General features: G+C 36.0%; 2 protein-coding genes across 2 annotated transcripts; both read left to right on the top strand.

Annotated features, from left to right (window-relative positions):
• The first annotated feature begins 3,484 nt into the window (after positions 1-3,484).
• On the top strand, positions 3,485-7,781 carry LOC131328024 (peptide methionine sulfoxide reductase B5-like). Its single transcript, XM_058361143.1, has 3 exons — positions 3,485-3,967; positions 7,075-7,231; positions 7,318-7,781. Exons 1-3 carry the CDS (start codon positions 3,636-3,638, stop codon positions 7,474-7,476), a joined length of 648 nt encoding a protein of 215 aa, XP_058217126.1. The 5' UTR covers positions 3,485-3,635; the 3' UTR covers positions 7,477-7,781.
• A 5,185-nt stretch (positions 7,782-12,966) lies between these two features.
• Positions 12,967-25,578, top strand: LOC131328023 (probable sphingolipid transporter spinster homolog 2). Its single transcript, XM_058361142.1, has 16 exons — positions 12,967-13,123; positions 14,442-14,573; positions 15,705-15,806; positions 17,169-17,273; positions 17,385-17,460; positions 18,779-18,853; positions 19,056-19,158; positions 19,235-19,288; positions 19,581-19,656; positions 19,892-19,989; positions 20,252-20,328; positions 20,464-20,577; positions 22,710-22,829; positions 24,251-24,379; positions 24,813-24,891; positions 25,168-25,578. The coding sequence occupies exons 1-16, from the start codon at positions 13,065-13,067 to the stop codon at positions 25,305-25,307; spliced, it is 1,539 nt and encodes a 512-aa protein (XP_058217125.1). The 5' UTR covers positions 12,967-13,064; the 3' UTR covers positions 25,308-25,578.
• Positions 25,579-25,925: the final 347 nt, after the last annotated feature.

The following is a 25,925-nucleotide window of genomic DNA, read 5'->3' as shown; positions in this document are numbered from 1 at the left end:
TTGTGACAAAAAATGGACAAATTCTAATTCTAAAGCATTTAAATGTTTAAATAACACCTGATACAAAACACAATATTTATGTGTTCAAGCAAAATACAACTAATATTGATATTGAAATTTGGAGAAAAAAAAACCGAAACTACGCGGGGGCCTTGGCCCCCGTATGCCGAACTCTAGATCCGTCTCTGGTCCATGCGACAAACATTTTGGTTAGTATCTGTCTGAATGATTATTAACAAGGAGTATATAATGATAAAGTGACTATAAAAATCCAAAAATTATCTTTTTAGTCACATCTTTCTTTTTATACTTGTACCAGATCATAAATTCTATGATATTTTCACATATTAAGATTCGTGAATGAGCTCAACTCGTTTAATTTTCATTGAGGTCAAGCTCGCTAAAGAAAAAATAATTTGGTGGTCGTGACTCTTACGATTTTGTCACGTGGTCTAGACTACTTGAGATACCTTACAAGGGTAAAAAGCAATAAATTATTTTTCAAACATTTATTCAAACTACGATCTTCTTCAAGCATTCAACGTCAACCTCCGAAACATACGAAGTAATGACTCCATCGATTAAACATGAGGAATTGCATGTCCCTCATGTTTCTAAATTGTCGATTCACCTACAAACATAACACATGGAAAATATGACAAATTATTCATAAATAAGAGTATATAAATGTTCATTAAAAACAAAAGTACTTACTTTGACAAATTCATTCCAAACCTCATTCTCCACCGCCTGTCTATTTTCATTTTCATTCCAACCAAATCCGGAAATCTGAAGCATGTCTTGTAGTCGGAAACAATTTGCCTTCCATTACTTCATCTTTGCCTCGATATGAAATTTCGTAATACAACATTTGGGAAAAAAAGCTCGCATTTGAGTTTCCAAAACTACGAAGGATGCCAGTATGAACCATCTGTTCTCATTTTGCCAAATTCCTCCATCTACCAGGCTCTTAAGATTTTCTAACAACGTCTCCTCCTCCTCCTCGCTCCACTCCTGACATGCCATTGAAATGAAAACAAAAAAATGAGAATATCAAACTAAAAATTAAAATAGGGATGATATTTGGGATAAGATGAAGAAAAAAATGAAATCTATTTATAGAAATTTTTTGTATATGTTGGTTCGTTGAACCTACTACTCACATGGTTATACTACCACTCACATGATCCAACAACCATCTACCTCCCATTCAACTATGAAGATTTAAAAAAAATATATATGAAATCTGTTTTTCATATAAGTTTCTTAATAATTGAATTATTTTACAAATTTTTCAACTATGAAGATTTAAAAAAAAAAATGAAATCTGTTTTTTCATATAAGTTTCTTAATAATTGAATTATTTTACAAATATTTTATCTTTTAATCCGTTTTTTCTTTCAAAAAAAATATTAAGGTTTAAACATGAATTACCTAAATTGATTTATTTTTATCCATTTTTTTATTTTAGTTTTAATTAAATTAACCTATATTACCCATTAAATTATTAAATTAATAAAATGAGGGCAATAAAGTCATTTCACATCTTATCCCATCATATCCACCCTCCAAATTCTTCTTCCAAAAAAATCATCCAAACACTGGATTACAAATCCATCATTTTTAGGAGGTGGGTCCTCCTTCTTTACATATCTATCCTCCTTACATATTCACTCTTATATCCACACTCTTTCTATAACCACCCAAAATCATATCCTCCATCCAAACGGGCCGTTAAAGGATTACTAATCATTTGTTTGTTTTCACAATGAAGGTGTGAGCTATTAGTCCTATGGGCATGTGAATCCCCTCATTGGAGGGTATTACAATACCTTGGGAGACTTGGTATTAACAATCAAATCCCCTTCTTGCCAATGCACAAATACGAAAATAGCCTTCACTAATCTCATTTCCTTACCAATCATATCTCATGTAAAGTGCAAAAACGGAAATGTATACTATCAATCCAATCATATCCCATGTGAAACAAAACATGATATTAATAATCACATCATCTAATCTCATCTCAAAGAAACATACTCATCACCAATCCCATCTTCTTACCAATCCCTTCTCATTACCAATCCCAATTTTAATTTCATCTCTTTACGAATCCCACCCCTCTAATACTTATATTAAATGAGGCCTAGGAGTACTGAATAATACTCCATCCGTTCCAATTTGTGAGTCCCGCTCCGGGATTCCAACTTTTTAAGAGAGAATATTTATTACATGCACAGATTTTTAGCCTTCCAATTTTGCCCCTCAATTTTGGAATTGTTTTTGTACACTTTAAATGGAAAACCAGTTGTTTCCTGAGAAATAAGTACTCTGTAACAAATCTCAAGATGTTTTGGGCGGCAAAGTTGGCTGGTATTTCAAGATGGAAAATGATATTGGCACTCCAAAAATTGATGCAAGTACTCAAAAAAATAAAGTAAAGTGACTTTGGAGTTACACTAATTTTGAAGTGCCTGCATTAATTTTTAAAGTGCCAATATCATTTCCCTTCAAGATTTAAGTTCAAGAATTCAAAATTGAATACAACTCTCTTTTTATCTCTCATACACACATTTTTGTTCTTTTTGAAGATGGGTAAAAGGAGAAAGTTGAATCCTTTTTTGTGTTGACTTGCCAAATGGGACTTTAATTTTGGAACACCCAAAAAAGGAAAAGTGGACTATCAAATTGAAATGGAGGGAGTAATCTTTATATCGTCATGTCTGATGTGTCCATGCGACAAACATTTTGGTTAGTATCTGTCTGAATGATTATTAACAAGGAGTATATAATGATAAAGTGACTATAAAAATCCAAAAAATACTCTCTCCGTCCCATAATGTTGGGCACTTTCACTATTCCAGCTTTATGAAAAAATTAACAATATCTTTTAATCCATGATATTTTTTTATAAGCAATATGGATCTTGTTTGATAGAGTTTAATTTATTCTATTATACAAAGTTCAAAAAATTGCCTAAAACATTTTGGATTGAAAGATATATGCAATTTAAAAATGACACGCATTCCTGAAAATGCCAAACATTATGGGACGGAGGGAGTATCTTTTTAGTCACATCTTTCTTTTCATACTTGTACCGGAGCATAAATTTTATGATATTTTCACACATTAAGATTCGTGAATGAGCTCAACTCGTTTAATTTTCATTGAGGTTGAGCTCGCTAAAGAAAAAATAATTTGGTGGTCTTGACTCTTACAATTCTGTCACGTGGTGCTCTAACATTATTATTCACTGTACATGATTGTGGAGCCCAATATAAACTTATAGACCCCATAAAACTGCATAGTGAATACAAAATGTTAGAGACACATCACTTCAATCACATTATTTTTACATACAAGTGGATCCCACTGGAACAGACTCCATCTATACGTGAGAAGGGTGTGATTGAAATGATGTGCCCGTAGCACCTATCGAGTGAATAATATGAGCAAAGAGCACCACGTGGTGGTGCTATGTTGTTAACCCAGAGTCTCTATCGTCACCCTCACATTGTCCCCTCCTCCACCCTAAAAAAGAACTCGAGAACATCGTGGGCTAAGATGAACCGCGACCTCATGCTAGCATTATCTCCAATCCTCAATCGGTATTCCCCCAAAATTGAACAACTCGAATGGGCTCTCAAATCCTCAGAATACCACCATTTTCTTATTCCAAAACCCTAGTTTTTTCCAATCCCACCTACCTCTCCCGATCCCTACAAAAGTCATCCCCCAGCAGGACCCTCAACACCCAATTCAGAACTCGTTCGTCGAAACCCAGATTCAGCCCCACGCCCACATTTTCTGCGTCTAGATTTGGCGTGGTGTTCCCTCAGAACCAGAGGAGCTTCGGGAGAAGTGTGACAGCCATGGCTGCACCTGGGTCTGTTCAGAAATCGGATGAGGAGTGGAGGGCAGTTCTGTCGCCTGAGCAGTTTCGGATTCTGAGGAAGAAAGGAACCGAGTATGATTACTTATTGAATTTATATCTCAGTCTTCTATATAATGTTGTAAGTTGGATTTGGAGGTCTATGGCTAATGATAGAATTTTCAGGTGATATTACTATTATAGGCTGGGGTGCTCTATATGGGTGAGAATTGTCCTGCAATTAGTTGAGGTGCGTGTAAGCTAGCTGGACACCCGTTATAACTAGGAAACGCAAGGGATGAAATTTAATGTAGTAGAGAGAGAAAATGCATTTTTCTATGGGTAGAATTGGAAGAAAGATCTCGAACTTGCAATTTGTCGAAAGCTAACTCGTAGATCTCTTAATACTTGTTTATGCTAATTACTTATTGAATTGATGTGGATTCGTGGTGTTTGTTGTGTTCGATTTCAGCTCACTCTTCTTGTATAGGTAGTGAAGGAATTTAATGTAGTAGAGAGAGAGTGCAAATCTGTGGATACAATATGAAGAAAGATCTCAAATTTGAAAGTTCAAATTGTGAAAGCTAACTATTAGATCTCCTAATTATTGGTTTATTGACTGAGAGATTCAACTGAACTCATGGACAACTAGTGTACGAGTAGACACTAAACTAACACACCTGACAAGACTCACACATATCACATCAGTTAAGGTAGATGTATGGGAAGCTTAGGAGAGAGATGGATATGTATGGGAATTAAAAATGACGAGGGAAAGGCAGCGTAGAGGTAGTTGAAGACATATTGAGAACAAGTAGGTTGAGGTGGTTGACCGCATAACAATGATGATATGATGAGGTAAAGGTTTCAGGAAGAGTATAGTGTTAGTAACTAACTGGTAATGGGAATGCTATGGTGAGGAAAAGAGGAGGAGAAGACATAAATTGGCATGGATATTTTTGTAGAAAAAGGATTTTCGACATTCGTAAACTTAGCATAACGCAGGGCCCTTGACAGAGGTGAACGGTGAAAAAGTCTTTATCTTCAGTTGATTAGGACACAAAGTATGATTTAGTTTGGTTTTGGTGTGCTTATAAGAAAGAAACAATAAAATGGTGATTACTTAAAACCAATACGTGGATGGAATATTTCTGGGTCTGAGTTAGTTTGTCATATCCCATGTGGATGTCATGGATCTTTAAGCATAAGGTAAATTGCACAATCAAGAATTAAGCCTCAAAGAAGCCTTTAGAAATTGTGATTGGGATCTTGTTTTTCCAGCCATGCCCCTGACTTTAGATATTGATGGATCTTGGTCCTTGTACAACAGACATTGAAACTACCGCGGGTAACCATATGCATGTGATGTTTTTGATTGAGATGATTGTGTTTTCTGCATGTTTTTATGGGTAATTTTGCAAATCGTTGAGGAGCATAGGTCTGATAACCAGAGCTCGTTGTTGTTGCTTTGCTGTGTCAGGCATGTTACTTTTAGTGTTTTTATACTGCCTATAGCTGGCAGGAGAGAGTTAGGATGAGCTGAGACAGGCACAAGAAGGCACAAGAAGTCAGAGACCAACAAAAGAGATTGAAGAATTTAGGTTATTTGATAGTAGATAGAAGTAATTCGGATATGTGGACTGGGGTGTTGGGGAAATGATTTGGTGGTTAGAATATTTTAGTTGGCCAACAATATGCAATTTGAACCAGAAGAAGAAGCCTTATACAGGCATATGAGGAGTGTCAATAATTGCAACTGAGCTAGATGTGTCCTATTCAGTAAAATTTTGATACCTAATATTAGAGGTGGCAATTTAGTTCCAGTAATATGGTTTCACCCAAATCCATCCATTTATAATTAGCTCAAACCCACCCATATTTAAATATGGGTTTTAATTAGGCCAACTTAATAAACCAACTGATTTTATGGGTTTAGATGGGTTGAAAATGAGTCCAACTTAAAAAAACCCATCCATTCTTCACCCCCCCATCCTCCAGACATTCTCGGTCTTCATTATTCGATCAGATTCTCTCTCTCTCTCTCTCTCCTCGTAAAATCCAAGCTCACCGCTTTCTCCATCTCAGAGTGAAAATCCATCTTCTACCCACTCACAGCCCACCCAACCCTGCAAATCTTGCTTTTGGAGAGAGAATGATAGTAGTGGATCAGTGTAATAGTTCTGAAAGTTTGGACGGGTCATGGGTGTCTCCTACACCCTGTATTCACTGACTATGGTATCAAACTAGCAAAGGTTTTGTTGGACAAAATCAGCACTTTATTTTTACGAAAACAGAGGAAACACACTCGATACAACACCGCCTCAGAATGGGATAATTGGATCGTTGATCGTGTTCTTCACTCATCTGATTCATCGCCTCAAATAAGTTCACCACGACATGGCTGAATTTTTCAATGGAGGACAGATCTCTCAGAGAGAGAGAGAGAGAGAGAGAGAGAGAGAGAGAGAGAGAGAGAGAGAGAGAGAGAGAGAGAAATAAACCGAGAATTGTCCCCGTTAAATATTATTGGAGAGGATCTGAGCATTTGCATCCAAAATATTTTCTCCTATACCTATACTGTAGTATCCAAAAAATAACAATAATTTTAACCAAGAGTGTGAATAAATAAAATTAAAAAATTTACAGGTCAGGTCAGATGGGTTTGGGCACGGCTTGACCCATGTTTGACCCGACCCGTTTTAGCCCGTCTATTATTGATCCGTATTCGACTCGCCCATATTCAACCCACAACCCGTTTTAACCCACCCAAACCCGCCCGTTTGCCACATCTACCTAATATTTTTACATACACGTTACACTCCCTTAATTTTGTGTTAATTTTGTTTTCGTGTATATTTTTGTATCAAATATTGGGAGTTCTATTTACTGAAACTCTCCTCTTAAAACAAGGGGTGAATCTTTTCCAGAGGTCAGTGGCCAATTGAATCTGGTTATGTTATCATATCGTGGATGTATAGTTCTCTCAAAACTGTGTTTGATTGCAAGGAAAAAGTAATGAAAAATAAGAATCTTACGAAGGTTGGGTTTGAGTTGGCTGGTGTTAGACTTCATCTTTGATCTAGATATCTGAAAATGTGATATGGCAAGCTTTAATAGCTTGAAATGACTATTTCTGAACGAGCTCAATTGTTTTCTTTTACCACGTATTTGTGTAAATCTTTATGTAATCAAGTTCTACACAGGTACCCAGGCACTGGGGAATACAACAAGTTGTATGACGAGGGAATCTATACCTGTGCTGGGTGTGGAACTCCTCTCTACAAGTCCACAACTAAATTTGACTCAGGTTGTGGATGGCCAGCTTTCTTTGATGGTCTTCCCGGAGCCATAAATCGTCACGTGAGCTCATGTTTCCTCCTCTGTTACGGTTTGTCATTTCAAGTGATTTCATTCTTATAAGAGATGGTATTGTCTTTTTCCCGCAGCCGGATCCAGATGGAAGGAGGGTTGAAATTACATGCGCAGCTTGTGGTGGGCATCTCGGCCATGTGTTTAAAGGTGAAGGCTTCCGTACACCAACGGATGAACGTCATTGCGTCAATAGCGTTTCACTCAAGTTTACTCCTGCAGATTCTTCAAGTTGAAGGCTTGTAATTTGATTTCTTGTTCCAGATTAACATAGGATAACCGCAATAAAGACATACTACCCATGGCTCCGTGGGTAGTATTCATCGTCTTCACTCTGCTCTGAACTACTACACATACAAGTTCTGTGGACTTGTATTTGTCCCCTATGACGACCATGCTGTTTATGGGTCTTTTTTCATCTGTACATCTGAAAATGATACTGCTGTCTTCTTTTTTTCCGGGTCCTTTTTCATTTGTATTTATAGCTTAGAATGATACTGCATCGTCGAAGAAATAAAGTCTCTCATGATTCATCTGATATGTAAACTACAGTTGTATGTTTTTCTATTCTGATAAGTTGTTTGGGTGAGAAAGAGCAAGTTTGTTTAGATAGCACCAAAATGGATTTTGTTATGAAGAATTTGAACTGAACTTTTCAGATGTGTACTGGAGTTGTTAAAGCCGGTCACTGATTTCGAGTCAATCTGCTCCGAACAAGAAAGTGAGCTCCAAGAAAGCGGTCGTTCACATCAGGTTGTTTGATTCTTTTTTTTCAATTTTGTGTTGGAATATCTTAGAATGATACTACATCGTCGAAGAAATAAAAATATGCCATGATTCATCGGATATGTAAACTACGGTTGTATGTTTTTCTATTCTGATGAGTGATGAGTTGTTTGGGTGAGAGAGGAAGTTTGCCCTCAAAACTGGAATTTGTTATGAAGAATTTGAACTGAACTTTTTGGATGTGTACTGGAGTTGTTAAACGGCACTTTTGACATTTCAAGGTTTTAAATGTAGTTAACGAAAGTCAATGTGTTGTTAGAAGAGTTAGATTAACACTTTGGACCCCTAATTTTTAATTGTTCGAGATTTTATGTCAATATCAAAGAGTCAATTGATGAGTTAAGGCCCTTTTGTCCTAAATTAAAGAAACGGTCTAGTTTTTCTACTGTTTTTTAATGTTCGTAAGTTTCATGTAGTATTTTTTTTTTGACTTAATCATTGGTCTTATCATGAAGATTTTAAAAATAAGAACTCAGACCAAAATACTAAAAATAATTAAGGAAAAAGGAAAAGAAATCTTAACGAGTAGTTTGTGTGTCTTTTTCAATTTTTCCCAACTTCAACTCATTTTTTCACATATTTTCGTTATGACGAATGCTTAATCCAAATAGTAATTTTATTAAAATAAAAAATCACTAAACATAAAATACTCACCGGCTTAAAGATTAATTAACTTAATTCAAGCTCCGTCTCGCTTGTCCTCTTTTTTTAAAATTCTTATATACAATTTCTCGTTTGTCACATTTTTTAAATCGAAGTAATCATTTTTAGAATGTGAAGTTTTTATATATTTTGGAATGTCATATAATTTTATTTTAAGAGCGGTAATTGTGTTTTCTTAAAGATTATTAATTTTCCAAAGATGAACAAAGTGAAGGGGGTTTGTATTTGCTTTTGCACAGAAAGTCTAACTGCACTGATTTTGTGGACAGATCACGGTGTGGGCTTACTCCCACACAAACGATCCGAGTTGTTTATTAAATGTAAAATATTTTTTCGAGCGCCTCATCGCAAAATCAACTCAATCCGATACCTCTCAATCTAATCATCTAACTTTTTAGAAAAATTCTAAAACCAGCCCAATGGGTAAACAATAGCAAGTGTGTGAATATGTATTAAAGGGTGTATAAAGTACACATGAATACGTGTTTTCCTTATCTTCTAGTGTGTTTATGGTCAGCCCAGTGGGCAGACAATAGCAAGACCGAACTTTTTATATCAAAACAAAGTAGGATGATTGGATCAAGCTATCGAATTGAACTGATTTTTACGAAAACCCGTGAAAAATCAATAGCATATAAAAAAAAAAAAGAAGATAATTGGATCAAGCTATCGGATTGACTTGATTTTTCACGGGATTTTTTTTGATACAAACAAATTTTTCACGGGGACCCTCAAAAAAATATTTTCCACTATGAATGAAAAGTTAAATGATTAGATCGAGTATCTATATATATATATATATATATATATATATATATATATTAGATTGAGCTAATTTTTCATGGAATCCTCGAATAAATGTATTATATTAAGAGTTCTTTTTTCTTTTTATCCCCTAAACTATGCTCATTTTCTCTACTTAGTCCCTAAACTATCAATTTAACAATTTCATCTTCTCAACTATCAAACCGTTACCTACTTTGTCTAATAGATAACGAAAGTCAGGAATTTGAACAAAAAACGACACGTAAAGCCCTGTTTGTAAGCAGATACTTGATTATGAGAGTCCTAGAGATAAAAATTAATTATGACTCTTTAGGATAAAATGATAAATAAAAAAAATATCTTCGCACTGGTTCAAACTGATTAAAAATTGGAGCACTTAATTTTTTAATTTACAAACCTTGTCAAAAAAATTAAGTGATTCAATTTTCAATCCGTTTGAACAGTGCAAAAATCTTACTTTTCTAATCATATTATCCTAAATGATCATAATTAATTTTTATTTCCTAGGGCTCTTATCATGGGCCTCACGTGGCATTTCATGGAGGCTGACGCATGCATATATTTTCAAAAAGATGAGCTCCTTGTATAGAATTTAGATTGTTTGTATATTAAAAATAGAGTTACAAAATTAAGCGCTCTAATTTTTAATTCGTATGAATCGGTGCGAAGATTTTATTTTTCTGATCAATTTATCTTAAAAGGGTCATAATTAATTTTTATTTCTAAATATCTCATAATCAAGTATTTGCTCTACATGGTTCCAAACAGGGCCTTGTGTGGCATTTTCCGTTATCTATTAGACTAAGTAGGTAACTATTCGTTAATTAAGGGGATAAAATCATTAAATTGATAGTTTAGGGACTAAGTAAAAAAAATAATTATAGTTTAAAGAATAAAAAGATAAAAAACTCTTCTATTATATGTGGGGCCGACACATAGTAGTGTGTGTGAAGCCCACATGTATATGAGAGGTTGTATTTGGTGTTGTATTTAGATTGTTGTGTAAATATCATTTTTGTATTACAAACAACTTTTTGTGTGGAGGTGAGCCCCACACACGGTGCTAGCAGGGTTCAGATCCCGTCCAGTATGTTACCTTCCAGTCCCGTCCAGTTTGGCCTTTTGTGGGCCCTTTCCGGGCCCACAATAATGATCAGAACCGTTCACATTTTAGAGCTCGTCGAGACCAACGACCATACCAAAAATCACGTCGATCAAATACCGTTTGGTATCATTTCAAAATGCATTAATGTTGTCTAAAAAAAAGGTGAGAAACACAGGATTACAACCCTTCAACAATTTTTTTCGAAACTTAATACATTTTGAAATGATACCAAACGGTATTAGATCAACGTGATTTTTGGTATCGTCGTTGGTCTCAACGAGCTCTAAAATGTGAACGGTTCCGATTATTGTTATGGACCCAAAAAGGGCCCACAAAAAGCCGAACTGAACCGGACCGGAGGGTAACCCCATACTGGACAGGATCTGACTCCGTGCTAGCAGCTCCCTTTGCAAAAAACTCAAAAAGAAAAGTGGCGAAACCCAACAACAACGAACCGAACAACAAAACACGGCTGATGGCTAGGTAGCAGTAAATCTGTCCACACAGTTTTTTCACGCACAGATCATGCATAGATTAAGATGTAGAGTCCAATTTGAGCTGTTCATTAAATTTAAAACATGTTTTTAAGGGTTTTTTTGAAAAAATCAGCTTGATCCGCTACTTATAAGAACTCGATCCAATCATCTAACTTTTCATTCAAGTTTTAAGATCCTAAAAACTGAACGAAAAGTTGGATGATTGGTTCGAGTATTTATAGGAAGTGGATTGAGTTGATTTCTCATGGGGTGCCTTCAAACCATGTTTTAAATTTAATGAAAGGCTTGGATCGTTTTTGAGAGATTCTTAGTGGGCCCCACATTCCAATCTATGCATAAAAAATCCGTGCGTAAAAAATCTGTGTTATTAGCACTACCAGAGAACATCCCTTCCAAGCTACCGGTCAAATAAAATATCCGCTATAATTATGAGGGCTGCTTTTTTTCCCCCCACCTGACACCCCACCCCCCCGGCCCCACACCCCATTTCCCATATTACCCCCTCCCCTCCCTCCATTTTACTTCTCCTGCCCCTCCCTCCTCCCATTTACTTTTTTTTTTCTCTCTTCTTCTCCTGCTTCCCCCCTCCGTCCATTTATTTTTTTTTCCTTTTTCTTTTTCCCTCTTTATTTTCTTTTTGTTTCTTTTCGGCTGGATTTTTTTTTTTCGTTTTTTTTCTCTTTATTTCCTTTTATTCCTTCCACTTTGAATCTTTTTTTTTTTCAATTATTTTCTTTATTTGTTTCTTTTCCCATTTACCTCCCTTCTTTTTTTTTTTTGGTTAACTCAAATTCTATTTTCAATTAAGATTACAATTAGTGTTCGGGAACTAATTACGAAATGTATTTTGCAAACGACATACTAATCCAAAATACAAATGTTATATTTAGGATTACTTTTTTTTAACTATAGTACAATTTAATAAATTTGTTAACTATTATTTAGCATAAATCCTCTTAACTGATTCAGTAGTATGTTGCTTCAAATCACGTCTCTACTCCATAGGATTGCAAATGGCTGGTTTCTATTTTTTTTATAACTAAAACGGAAACGTTTTAGGGGCTTCGTAGGGGCTACTGTGCCAATGAGGGCAGTTGAGCCCCCCGGGTCCCACCTATTTTTTCATTTATTTTTTTATTTAATTACTTATACCTTATTTATTTAATTTCTATAAATACACCATTTGTATATTTAAAAATATAATTCAAGAATTAAGTGTTTTAATTTTCAATTCAGTTAAATCAGAGCAAAGATCGTTTTTATTATTATTTTATTTTAAATGGTCATAATGAATTTTTTGGTTTAAGGCCTTTCAACAAATACCCTAAGACTCATTATTTAGTTTCAAAACTCTCTTAGGGTGTCCATTGAAAGGCCTTGGAGCCAAAAATTTACTAGATCCATTTAGGATGAAATGATCAGAAAAATAACAACTTTGCACCGGTTCAAACAGATTGAAAATTGAAACACTTATTTTAGTAACTATATTTTTTAATCTATAAAGGTCAAAAAAATAAAAATAAAACAGTCGGATAAACATGATCAATTAAAACACTTTTTTTTTCTCTCAATTACTTTACAAAGCCTAGAATTAGACTTGAACCTATTCTTAAAGAGAGAGAAAAAAATTCAAACTGGAAAGAACGAAAAGGAAATAAAATGAAAAAAAAAACGAAACTGAAAATAAAATGAAAAAAAAAAAACGAAACTGAAACTGAAAAGAAAAAGAAAAAAAAAAAACCAAACGGTAAAGAAAAAAAGAAAGAAAGAAAGAAAAGAGAGAGAGAGAGAGAAGAGAGGGGGTAGAATGGGAAAAGGGAGGTGGGGCCGGGGGGGGGGGGGGTGTGTGTGTCAGGGGGGGGAATAGCAATTTTCAATTATCAATACTCCTACTATATATATACTCGACTTTAATGGCAGTAGAAGAAGAATCACCAAATCCATCCGAAGAACCAAGCCCTAATCAGGCCGATACCACGGAGAAAACATGGCGATATTCTCCAATGCATTATCATCTCCACAGCCTTCATGGTTCACGCCCAAAAGGTACGCCGTTAATTACCGTTTGGTTACCGAGAAAAACGAGAAAAGAATCGTTTCTCGGGTTTCGGTTAACTTCGTTTTTTCCCCCTTATGCGAATTTGGTGCTGATGAGATTAGTTCGATTTCGCTGTTGATTTGGGTGTCTTGAATAGGTAGTTTGATGTACGTTGACCAAGGGATTTTATCTGGTTTGTCAACAGAATGGAACATTTAACTGACGTAGAGTAGGAGTTATAACCCCAAGGGGCTGGCTTGGTGGTCAGGGACTTAAGGGTTTGTTAGGTTCGATGACGATCCCCCTTGCAGCAACTTTTGACGCCACCTCACCCCACGCGTAAGCGTGTGAAATGGCTGTGGGCTGTAGGGATTCGTCCAAAGTGCGTGCAAGCTGGTTGTGAATTGTGGAGATTATTCAGTTAGGGTTATGAAATCCCCATTTTCTCACACGTGGAAGAGATTGTTCAATTTTTGAGGTTTCGGGTAGTTTTGGCTGAATGTCTGGACCTCAAACTCTACATTGTGGATGGCTTAGGTCAATAGTAGTTGAATCAGTATAATTTTGGAAACCTTGTTTATGGGTGTTGAACAGATTCTGGGCTCTAATCAGGCTTTCATAAAGCTAGTTGGAGCTCAGTGGTGGCTTCGATTGGCCTGCAGAATGGTTGTCCTGCATGCGCTGGACTTTACTCCTTGTCTGGCAACGATGGATGCTCTTGGGAGTTAGATCAGAGTGTTGTGCTCGAGACTACCGTTCGAGTCTGTATGGTTTTGGTGTGCCGGAGAGAGTGGTTTGTGTAGTTGTATTAAGGACGTGGCGCACGCTGCTACGTGTTACAGACTTCCAACTAGTTCCCCTGTTGCCAGTTCTTTTTATGGTCCAAGTGGGTACCTGGGGTTGTTGAAGTTCTTTTCTATGGTTTTATTTGGTTTGTTTTCATTTAAAACAGATGTGTTTTTATTGATTTTCTCTATCAGAGAGATGTGTATCCTTTTGGGTTGTGTTGTACCCCGTACATGTTTTGAGCTTCATTGTAATATTTTTCTTTCGGTTGACAAGCATGCTTGCTTACCGAAAAATCTAGCAAAACTTCACCACAAGTCTTAACTAACATTAACATAGTATGAACTGAATTTGAGTAGTTATGTAAATTTGAGTAGTTTAGATTAATGAGTCAAGAATCTAAGGTGTGTATATGTATGTTGATGCGCCATACGTTTTGCATATTTCCTTTTTGTTTGTTTAGATATCGGATAAGTTTCTAATATAATGTGTGCAGGTTTTCAACAAGTTGATTGGATTTTCTGAATCTCGTCTTTGCAGGTTACTTGGGATCTTCTGTGTTATTAACTTGATAAATTATGTTGACCGAGGAGCAATAGCAAGTAATGGTGTAAATGGTAGTAGTGGAACTTGCACACAAAGCGGTGCATGCACATCTGGTACTGGAATTCAGTAAGTCTTATCTGGAATAGTTTTTGAGTGTGTTTGTACTATTATTTTCATCTTTTTATTCTTGCTTCTATGCCATTTTATGTTATTTGTTTTGGCAACTTTACTTCAAGTGCAAGTAAAGACTAAAGTTATTTGTTGCTGATTCTATTATATTGGCAAAAAAAGGAAACAGCTATGGTGCATGTGGTGTGGACCGTAGCAATGTTACATACTACTTTTTTTGCATAGGTATGTACCGTAGAAAGATGAAGTTAAAAATAGTTCTTGTTAGTTAGTACGAATTTCGTGGTTCATGCATTATGCAATTTTTATGGTTTGATTTGTTCCGTACTTTTGTGTTCATTTGTTATGACTTTTCATGGTGTTTGTTACTTATTAGTCTAGTCAGTTGTGAATGGATGTTAATGGTAAGAGCTTAAGTGTTATGAATTATTTTGGCTAGTACTAGTTACGAAAATAATTGTGTTATTTGTGAATAATTTTTGTTAATTTTACACGAATATTGGTCAAAGTTGTTGCATATACTTCTCGCATAAAATATCACATGGAATCGTACCCAAACTTTTTGGCCTGCCAAACTATTCTACATCTCTCGTATTTACCTTATAGATGCCTCTCTAAAGACAGAACTGGCATTGTTCAAGTTTACCTAACCTGGACAATCGGGGACATACTAGAAACCGCAAAGGAGTAGTTGTTATGAGAGATATAGTGTCCAATACTAAACCTTTTCCTAATTGGTTGGAGCATTTGTTGAAGGCTTTTTGGTGTCTGTGCTGGAGATTTAGATTCATTATCCATCGCACTTGATTTAAGATTCGTACTAAAGACTGCTGTTGTGGTGTGTACAGATATATATTTTTTTGTTTGGCTGTGAAGTTCATTCATGTTCTATTCATTCCTTTTTTTTGGCAAATTCACATCCATGGGCTGTAGCTTGTCATAAATCTATCCTTAATGATATTACCCTTTGTGTATTATTCACCAAATCTTTCAGATGGTTGTTTCTTGTACTATTTCCTTTGTCGTCTTCTAAATGTTGTATTCTTCACCAGATCTATCAATTTCATTGGTGTTTATTTTCCCCCAATTTTGCTTTTTGATGCTTTTTCAGTGTCTTGTCTTATATAGGGGAGATTTTAACTTGAACAATTTTGAAGATGGCGTTCTATCTTCTGCTTTCATGGTCGGGCTTCTTGTGGCATCTCCAATATTTGCATCCTTAGCGAAGAGGTAAGAAAGTTATTGTTGTGCATTGGTTACACTTGGCACCATTCCATGGGCCATATGTTTTCAAGGATGAGGGTTCTTTCCTCGCTCAAGTTTCAATCTTTCAAAACAGTAGAACTGAGTAAATTGCTGGGTAGTGTAAGCATTGACAAGATCTCATGTCAATGGAGTGGTCAAATAACATCAAATGTGACTAAGAAGTAACCAAGATGGGATCAAAACAACAACTATATGAACGACAGAGCAAGAAGATAAGAGTGGATGAAATTCATTTAAGGGTTTATACTTTTCATGGATTTTGAAATCATGTTTGCGATTTGTTGAAAATATTATAGATGGTAACAAATTTATTTGTAAAGGTAAGTCCCGTCTTGGCTAAAGCTTGAATTATCATTAGTGTACGCTCAGTTCTGGTATCCATTAGTGGGTGTCTGGGATTGGTAGATTTGATGTAGACCTAACCTTTAGCATACTATGCACAGATTGGTTGGCCTCAGGTTCCAAACGCACGTAGTTTACCCACTGATCCAATGGCAGCATTACTCTTCTCGAGTCTTCATATAAAGTGGGGTAGCCACTAAATCTGTTTCTGATGTTATTATTGCTTGGAAATACTAGATGTCGCCATCTAGTGTCAACTTGTTAATTGTATCACCATTATCACTCTTCGATCGAATTATGGACAATTTCAACCAACAATGCTCTGCGAAATTTTCTTATACAGGAACAAGGATTTTGATTCTTGAGTTTGTATGGAGGCTTGAAACAAGAGTGTAATATACTGGCCGTGTTTTGATGACCAGCTTCCTGTTGGGATTTCTTTGTATTGCTGTGTGTTGTGTTTGTTGTGCATACCGATGCTCTAGACTATCAATGAAGGAAGCATGGTAATGTGTGCATAAATTAATTTGGGCCTCTGGGTCTGCCCTCTCTGGGCATGGTTCTACAACAAAATGTCCCTGTAGCTCCTCGGTTCTTGGAGGTTTTGGGGGGGCCAGTGTTTCAGTGGTATTCTGAGAGCAGCCACTTTGTGCATATATTCCCAAAGGTTAGGTCTGTCTCCGATCATCCCCCGCCCATACCCCCAATGATTGGGGACTAGATGGGTTATGTTATGTTGTTGTTGTTGCTGTGTGTTGTGTTTGATGAATTTGAGTGGAGCTTAGTTTCTTATTTTCTTGATGATGCTGAAACTTACATTCTGGAAAGTACTCAACCTTTGGCTTCTAGCATTATGGATTTGCTAGAACTCAGCATCGAATGTCTTTCTTTACTTCTTTTATCTAGCCTTGGTAGTGTAATTTAGATGCAGATATGTTCTGACTAATTTACTTGCTTTTTTTCTTTTTGAATCCAATTTTCCAGGGTTAATCCATTCAGGCTTATTGGAGTTGGGTTGTCTGTTTGGACTTTTGCTGCAGCTGGTTGTGGTTTGTCATTTGATTTCTGGTCCATCACTATCTGCCGCATGTAGGTGTATTACTTTGGATGATCTTCCAATTGTGTTACGTAACATACGAATTCATTGGCTTGCTTCCTTTATTATGATGCCTTGTGATTTTCCATTTGTGTTCTTTTTAGGCTAGTTGGTGTTGGTGAAGCTTCTTTTATAAGCCTTGCAGCTCCATTCATTGATGATAATGCTCCAGTGGCTCAGGTTCTTGCGCTTCCTAATTTGTACTATGCATCATATTTGTTCTCTCTGCTAAAAATTGTTTATGATACCAGAATGTCCTGTAATCTTGCATAGGGTGTTTCTATGCACATCCTCAAATCATTGAATCACGCTGTATATTTCCTTTTACTATGGTAGTATAGATTTTAAAATCTCGTGATCCTATGCTATACTATGCCAATTTGGGCATGTGTCGACATATAAATTACATGGGAATGCCAATGCGAATGTTTGTATTCGGCAGTTGTGGCAAAATCTGCACCCAAGCGAGCAGAGTATAAATCTTCCCATTCAGTCGATCACCTATTCCTACAATTAATTGGTAAGCAGCGCTTTCTGGTTTGTCTCTCAATTCTATCCCAGAGCTTTCAAGTATACACGGTGACTAACGGAAGGAACTAGGGGAAGGAAAACCATGAATATTAAAGATAAGTGGGGTGACTGGAAAACGCACTGTCATAACATGCATTTTTAGTGTTACTTGAGGAGGAGATCCATTTCAACACAAAGACAAAACACGAAAGCAAGATGACATGTGGATGTGTCGAAGAAAAACGATATGCTCTTTGAAAATTTTAGGTGCTGACTACTGCTTGGTTTGAATAGTAATACAATTAGGTTTAGAGCTTCTAATGTTGTAGAAGAGCTTATGATTAGGGGAAAAACTGATGGATTTGGGACTTTTTTGGGTGCCTTGAAAAGTATCCCAGAACAGTACCATGGTCTGTTTTCTTGTTTGTATGCACGAGGTTTGGGGAACTGAAGAGGAAGGGCTTCGGCTTGTAGAATGGGGTTTTGAGTGGCAATACATATGCGTCTGCACTAAAAGGACTAAAAGTTCATTATTCCTTGAGAAGTTGAAGATAACTTATTCGGTTCACTCCTAGCAGCCTTTGGTTATTTACCTAGTGTTTGATTGCATCACAAAATCTCAAAAGAAGCATATTTTATGGGAACAGTTAATTGAAAGTTTTTGTTTCTTGTATATGAGTGGTACATGGCTATGTGCAGACCAATAAGCAACAACATTACTGGACATGGATCTCCACTTAGGAAACTGAAACTTTGGCTTCAAAAGCTTGTTTATTTAAAGACAAAGGAAACACGTGGAAGACCCAATTGCCCTACTTTTTTGTACCCTGATCCATATGTAGTCCTACCTTGCATTGAGATTGAATTCTTATGTAATGTTTGACTTGCTCTGTTTGATGTTGACCCTCTTGGTGGCTGCTTTATGTCAGCAGCTAGGTGGATGTTATTTTCTTATATTTTTCTCACTTAATCACTGTCCTTGTATCAGAAAACAGCATGGCTTGCAATGTTTTACATGTGTATACCAGCTGGAGTTGCGCTTGGCTATGTTTATGGTGGATTGGTCAGTACATTCACTTGTCCGCATCACTAATTTAACATGTTTTTTTTATAAAGGTTTTTTTGTTATATTTTTTATATAGGTCATTTTATCTAGGGAGTAGGGACGCATGATAACATTGTGAACTGTTTGTGTGACTGCTAATTGTTTGTTTCCATCACTTGTTTGTGACGATGTTTCTTAATTTGCTTTACTTTTTGTATAGGTTGGAGATTACTCCAATTGGCGTTTTGCATTCTTTGGGGAGGCCATCTTGATGTTTCCATTTGCTGTTCTAGGTTTCGTTATGAAACCTTTGCAGTTGAAAGGTGTGTGCAATTTAGTTATTGCATTGATGCAATTTATTAGCATTTCCTAGCTATTCTGAACAATTTGTCGATACAGGTTTTTCTCCTGTTGAATCTCGAAAAGCACTGACAGCTGTCTCGGAAGTTAAAGGTGCTGCTTATTATGTTCACTGTGAACGACATCCTGTCATTATAATTTGCATATCTTTCTCTTTGCAGTTGAACACTGCTTACGAAATATGTGAACAGGCCATTATTAAATCTGAACCCATTGGGTTGTCCAATTCCTTGTCTTTAGTCTTCAACATTTTCCCTCAGTCATGTGATATCTTATTAGCAATATTGCGGGACAGTGGCCTTGACCTTTTCTCCATGACTACATTTATATTTCTAGTTTCCTTTCCCCATAATTATTTGATAAATTTTTTCTTGTGTGAACACAGGTGATTCAACCGGTACAGGTGGCATGCTATCAATGAAGGCAGATTTCGTAGATCAAAGCTCAAATGGACCTTCCAAGTGAGGGCTCCCCTCCTGGCGCATGTTCTATTCTTTTTTTTTTTCCGAGGAACATGTTTTATTCTTTAAATTGCATATGGTTGGGCATACATTTATGTTGTCTTGGAAGCAAATCTCTCAATTTTGTGCATAAAGCCAATGCCATTTAAGCTGCAGAATTTCACAGTTTGATAATTGCAATGGTGCAAGCTCAGTATGGATTGATTAAATTTTTGGATCTAATTTGCTATTGCAGGTCAAAATTTGGATACATTAATCTGGATGAGCTATCACAATTTTTGAAAGATATTAAAGTGCTTTTGCTTGAAAAGGTTTATGTCGTCAATGTTCTAGGTATATTGTTCACCACATTTTACCTGGAAGTTTCATGCTAATTTATCTGCATAGTTTATCATAGATAAGCACTTATTTGATACTGTCTATGAAACCCTAAATTCAATGGCTAATTTTATTCCCTTTATGGTGTTGTCTTGGTAAGTGTAAACAGAGTAAATAGTCATTGAAGATACTCAATAAATTAGCATATGAAACTGAAGTAACTATGTTGCTATGTGGTGTCTGTGCTAATTCTTCTATTCTGAATGGCTGCTTGCAGGTTACATAGCGTACAACTTTGTCATAGGTGCATATTCATACTGGGGGCCAAAAGCTGGTTATAACATTTATCACATGGTAAATTTTTGAAGTACTTTTCATATGATAAGAAGATGTAACCATATGTACAGTGCTCATCATCTTTGTTTAAATTTCATAATAGAGATGTGTAAAGGTACTTACATAATTCTTATTATTTGGACCTTTTGATAGACCGATGCTGATTTGATTTTTGGAGGACTTACAATTGTCTGTGGAATATTGGGAACGCTAGCAGGAGGTTATGTTCTAGATAAAATGACTGCCACAATCCCCAATGCTTTTAAGGTAAGTAATAATGACAGGCTTTAGGTTTCCTTTCTGAATGTTTATTTGGTTTATTGAAGTCTTGCTTTATCCTTTTCGCAGCTAGTATTCCTGATTGGTTTTTCTTTGCATATTTATTTGCATTCACTTTCTATACTACTTTGATATACTTTTTTTTTTTTTAATCAGTACTATATTGCTTTGATATACTGAACCTGTGTACTACTCCCTCCGCTCCAAAATGGTAGTCCGGTTCGCAAAATGAGGACTTAAAAAAATCATACAGTGTTTTGAAGAGAAACTTAAAACTTTTTTTGGACAATTTACTACATATCATTGAGTTCTTTCAATTGATGAAATTTTTCTTCAAAAATACCGACTAGTATAATTCTTAAGTCCTCGTTTTGTGAACCGGACTATCATTTTGGGATGGAGGGAGTATGAGTTTAAGTCTTCTTAAAATTGTCCTCGCCTCACTTTTAATTGTTTAGACATACGATGGGGAAATGAAGCCCCATAATAATATTTTAAATGGCCAATTAGTTCTTGAATAGATTGAGGACCATGTGGGATTGTTGGGATCACTATGATATTTTTATCTGAACAGAAAATAGTTTGATTGTCAACCATGAAATTTTTTGCCTACTTGTGTAAATATATGCTTTTTCTGGCTTTTATGAATTGGGTAATGTGCATTGATTTGGATGACAACCGGAATATTCTCATCTAGTACTTGTCACGCACTTGCTGTAAAATCCTGCTGTGTGAAAGAGTAAATCTAGTTCATTGGCATAGTTGTTAAAAACCTACGATACACGATACATATCCTACGATTTGTATTGTCTCCTTCAAAGAATGATACGTATCCCATCATGTATCTTTTTTGTATAGAAATCATACGATACGACCGCGTATCCTATGATTTATACGCGTATCCTAATTCTGTACGTATCCTACGGTTACTTATTCGAAAAAAGTCGGACCTTATTTCAAGAAGCTGAACCCCAAATGCATTAATCTAAGCCCTTTGATCTAGTTGTGCCATCTTTCAAACTATTTGATAGAAATTCTCAATGTAGGGTTTGTATAAAAGAAAGAACCATACTTCGATTGTGTTCTGTCTGACTTTACTTTTCCTAACAAAGGGAACATAATGTATTAGGCACAGACTTGAAATTTTGCATTTTAATTTGTTTTTAAATGTAAGCTGCATAGTTTGTTGGTGTTATTAAGTGTATCTACTTTTTAATTATATATTAATTATGATTAATGCTATTGAAGCATAAATTAAATTTAGTATTTTCACAAAGCTCCAATGGACAAAACCCAAATACGATAGATATTATCGAAAAAGATATAAATATCTAGTTTTTAGAAACTATAAAATATTTAGCTCTAGGAAGCTCTAGAATATCCTTGTGAAATATTTAGAGTTTTTTTTTGGTGAGAAGTAGTCACATGTGTAATTCTAGAATTATCTCAAAGTTTATGTTATATGAAAATATCTTTATACTAGAGTCTTCCGTGGAGTAGTATAAATAGGGATGTGTTCTAATCATTTTGTATCAAGCCAAAAAAAAAAGAGTTTTAAGTGCAATGCAAATACTCTCCTTCCCACTCTTGTCTTTAGTATTCATCCTCTTGCAAAAATATTGTTCACCTACGCAATAGAAACTCCAACTCTTTCAATACGTATCTCGATACGAACTATATAATTGAAAAACCGATACACGATATGTATCCCGATTTGAAAACACTGTTCATTGGTAAGATACTGCTTGCACTATGCTCTATTTATTACAAGTGGGAATTTCAACTAAACATTATGGCACTTAAATCCTTCGAATTCTATTAAGATAATCAAGATGCCATTGACCAAGCTCTAGTTTGCGGTCCTTGTCATTTATCTATGGGATACAGATAAAAGAAATGAAGACAATTCTTCGCTCTCCGAAGCTGCTAACAGTGGGTGTATTGCCCTGAACATTAATGCCCACCGGAAGAAAAAGGCTTTTAGGTTTTACCATTAACCCCGCTTGCTGCATTTGTTATTTGCCGCTTGTAGTTATGTTGAATTACTTTCATTTTACGAGCACCAGGATATTTGTTGTTTGTATCATTTGTATCACTGAAGTCCTTGTGAACTTTTGCAGCTTCTTTCTGCAACAACATTGTTGGGGGCTGCATTTTGCTTTACTGCTTTCTGTTTTAAGAGCCTATATGCTTTCCTTGCTTTTTTCGCGATTGGTGAACTACTTGTATTTGCCACTCAGGTAATTTTCCTATTAAAGAAGAGATACATTGGCTTTATCCATTTGAATTTAGTAGCGCGTATGGTTTGTAACATGTAGGATTTTTTTTTTTTGTGGTTCCAAACGCTGCTAGATTTTTTTGAAACGAGTGAGGTGTTTGATTTCCTCTTTCTCAATTGTTCCATGACTCAACGACAATGCATGTGTAGGGATTCAGATATGCATTTTTGTTGGTTCTAAAAGAAAAAAGTTGTCTTGTTCAGCCATTGCTTCAGCATCATGTCTCACGTATTGGAAATCCCAGTTACTGTGAACTGCAATCGCTCTATAATAAATATCCTTTTCTAGTGTTGCCACCTTGTTCGATTGGGAAACTAACTTCATTGACTCACGCCTCAAGTACCTTACTGGCCAATGAAGAGCCTACCAACGTGGTTCAAATGCTCAAGCCCATGTTACTAAAACTAGTCCACTTGGTTCTTTACACATTTGACTATCTTATCTTTCTCAATCAATGTGGGGTATCACATTGACTCCAAGTAAAGCCGGTCCCTGGCTTGAAATCCAACTTGAGGGTAAATGGTACAAGGTGGGAAGGGGTTTGGTGTCAATGTTGCCAGTTCGATTGCTGGTACCTAATCATCTTCCAAAAGTCTTCGTTTTAGGTCTAGTTTAATAATGGATGCAATAAATGTTTAAAAGCAAAATATATAGCCTAGAAGTATTAATGCAAGTAAAGAAACTACCCTAATTAACAGGGGAGATGGAAACTGTGTGGTCATGAGACTCTTTGGGAATATTAGATTTACAAATATCCTTTCCTCGTCCAAAATTGGGTCGGGTTCAACTAAAATTGAGTTGAAAGGAAATGAAATTTTATGATCGTATTAAGGCTAAGCTTGGATGACAATCTCGATGGAAATGAGATATAATCATGGGTACAAAGTGCTGATGGGTATTGAGTATATGATCATAAGTTTTTTTTTATTCCAATGTTGAGAACATACTGCATAGGAAAGTAACTCTTGGTTTCCCATACAAACAAGAATCAAATCCACAAACTAAGCATCTCACACCCTCCTATGATAATGCCGAATTTGTGCTCAGTGCAAATACACGGAGAAGGGAATGTCGGAATTTGAGAAACTTTCTAGAAAATTGTTCCAAACACTAAAGGGTTTTGATTCCTTGTAGTCAAATACCCATTATCGTTGAAAGCTACAGTTAACCAAGCTTAGTTTACTTGCAGTATGTGGTGTTGATCTCATTAATCATACTTAATTACCCCACTGGAGTTGCAAGCCCTGTGCCTATTTGTATGAGCTATGTTCTTCCATTGATCAACTAAATCCGTTGTATTTATCAAGAAATTAAGCATCTATACAATGCAGGAATTGTGGATACTTGTTTGGTTTTGAAATTTTACCCGTGAACTATTGCAGGGTCCTGTCAATTATATATGTCTTCACTGTGTTAAACCAAGTATGAGACCAATTTCCATGGCTATGTCTACTGTCTCAATTCACATCTTTGGTGATGTGCCTTCCTCTCCACTTGTTGGGGTTTTCCAGGTTTGCGTTTAACAACTTCATGGCGTGCATCTTGAAAACGGATGAACTTATTTTCTTGGTTACTTTGTACTTATTACTAAGTGTTTGGAAGTTCCAAAGAGTCACGAAATTGATTATTCATAACACAAAGAATGCAGCCTCAAAAAAACAAAAAGCATTTAATCCTCTACTTGTTTGAATATATAACTGAGGAATCTCCCTCCATTTAGGAATTGGAACTATAAATCTTGACCTGCCCAAACTACTTACAACTTGGTTCTGATAATGACCACAACTTAGAAAGTTAATAACATCGCTGCAAAACTGGAGTAATACTTAATCAATGGTGGTTCTTTTTTGACTCAAGTTGATGAATGTTGGTATTGCTTTCTTCTCTATCATGCCCACATCTGTTATTTGATGAGTTGATGGCCTAATTGGGATGATTCGTCAGGATTACGTCAACAACTGGAGGGAGACTGCTCTGGTTCTGACATCTGTGTTGTTTCTGGCAGCTGGAATATGGGTTATTGGTAATATTTTTGTCACTCCTAAACACAAGTTTCGTCAACATGGAAATTTCATCAAAGAGGAGCAAAATGAAATGCTTTCATATTAATTATCATAAAGTTGGAATGAAGTTTTCATGAATTTACAAAGTGATAGGATTTTCTTTTTTTCTTATTCGTGAAAACATGGCTGACGATGAATCTTTAACTGCACCTGATTTCCCAAAAGAACTAAAATTCTTTAGACATCTCTGTATCAAACTGGCTGTAATTATGCTTCATCTTTGTATACTTTGGCAGGTATCTTTCTTCCCAGTATCGATAGATTTGATGAAGAGAGTGAGCATCAACTCACGAACACGGGGTCACACACGACGCCCATGACGCCGTTGCTTGAAGAGAAGACTGCAGAAAAAACAGAATCTTCTAGTGAACCATGAACCCCTTTTGCCACAATACAAAGTTTCAGTTCTGGCTATGGGCAAACACGTATTTCATGTAAATGCTCACTTGATCCTTTTCTCATTTGTATATATCACAATGTACCGATCGTGATTATAAGAAGTGTTTATATTACCATGTTTCAAAACTTATTGCAAGGTTTTGAAATTGATAGTTAACATATGCGACAAATTGTGAAGAACACCATATTCGAGTTCGAGCATATGCATGTAAACTTCCGGTATCTATAAAGCATTTCCAACTGGTAAACACTCTGATGTATATGGTTGCGGCTATTACTTATGTACCTGGTGATAGAAATTATAGGTTCAGGATACATGTTCGTTAATCCAGAATCCAAACTTGTGTTTGTATGTGTTGTGACAAACCCATCACACCTCAAGTCATGAACTGCGACACAAAGTCATTTCAAGGATTAGGCGGGATGTTTTCTTTTTCATGTTTTTTTGGCAAGTGATAACGCCACGATAAATTTTGGGGGGTCTTCCAGGCCGGTCATATGTGATTGAATTCTGTCCTATTAGGTCCTTGTAGACAAATGCACACAAGTATTTTTCTACAAAGTCCTAATCTTTCTCTCCTCTCTCTATATATTG

The sequence above is a fragment of the Rhododendron vialii genome, chromosome 5a (assembly GCF_030253575.1).
Source record: "Rhododendron vialii isolate Sample 1 chromosome 5a, ASM3025357v1".
Classification (NCBI taxonomy): Eukaryota; Viridiplantae; Streptophyta; class Magnoliopsida; order Ericales; family Ericaceae; genus Rhododendron; species Rhododendron vialii.
Note: the sequence above shows the minus strand (reverse complement) of the source record. Positions and strands in the feature narration are given on the sequence as shown.

Excerpts from the sequence above, each read along its gene's own strand:
- LOC131328023 (XM_058361142.1), top strand. The coding sequence starts at position 13,065 with ATGGCGATATTCTCCAATGCATTATCATCTCCACAGCCTTCATGGTTC. Across the intron at positions 13,124-14,441 it reads TCATGGTTCACGCCCAAAAG|GTTACTTGGGATCTTCTGTG; the intron begins GTACGCCGTTAA and ends TCGTCTTTGCAG. Across the intron at positions 15,807-17,168 it reads TTTGCATCCTTAGCGAAGAG|GGTTAATCCATTCAGGCTTA; the intron begins GTAAGAAAGTTA and ends CCAATTTTCCAG.
- LOC131328024 (XM_058361143.1), top strand. The coding sequence starts at position 3,636 with ATGGGCTCTCAAATCCTCAGAATACCACCATTTTCTTATTCCAAAACC. Across the intron at positions 3,968-7,074 it reads CTGAGGAAGAAAGGAACCGA|GTACCCAGGCACTGGGGAAT; the intron begins GTATGATTACTT and ends AGTTCTACACAG. Across the intron at positions 7,232-7,317 it reads CCGGAGCCATAAATCGTCAC|CCGGATCCAGATGGAAGGAG; the intron begins GTGAGCTCATGT and ends TTTTTCCCGCAG.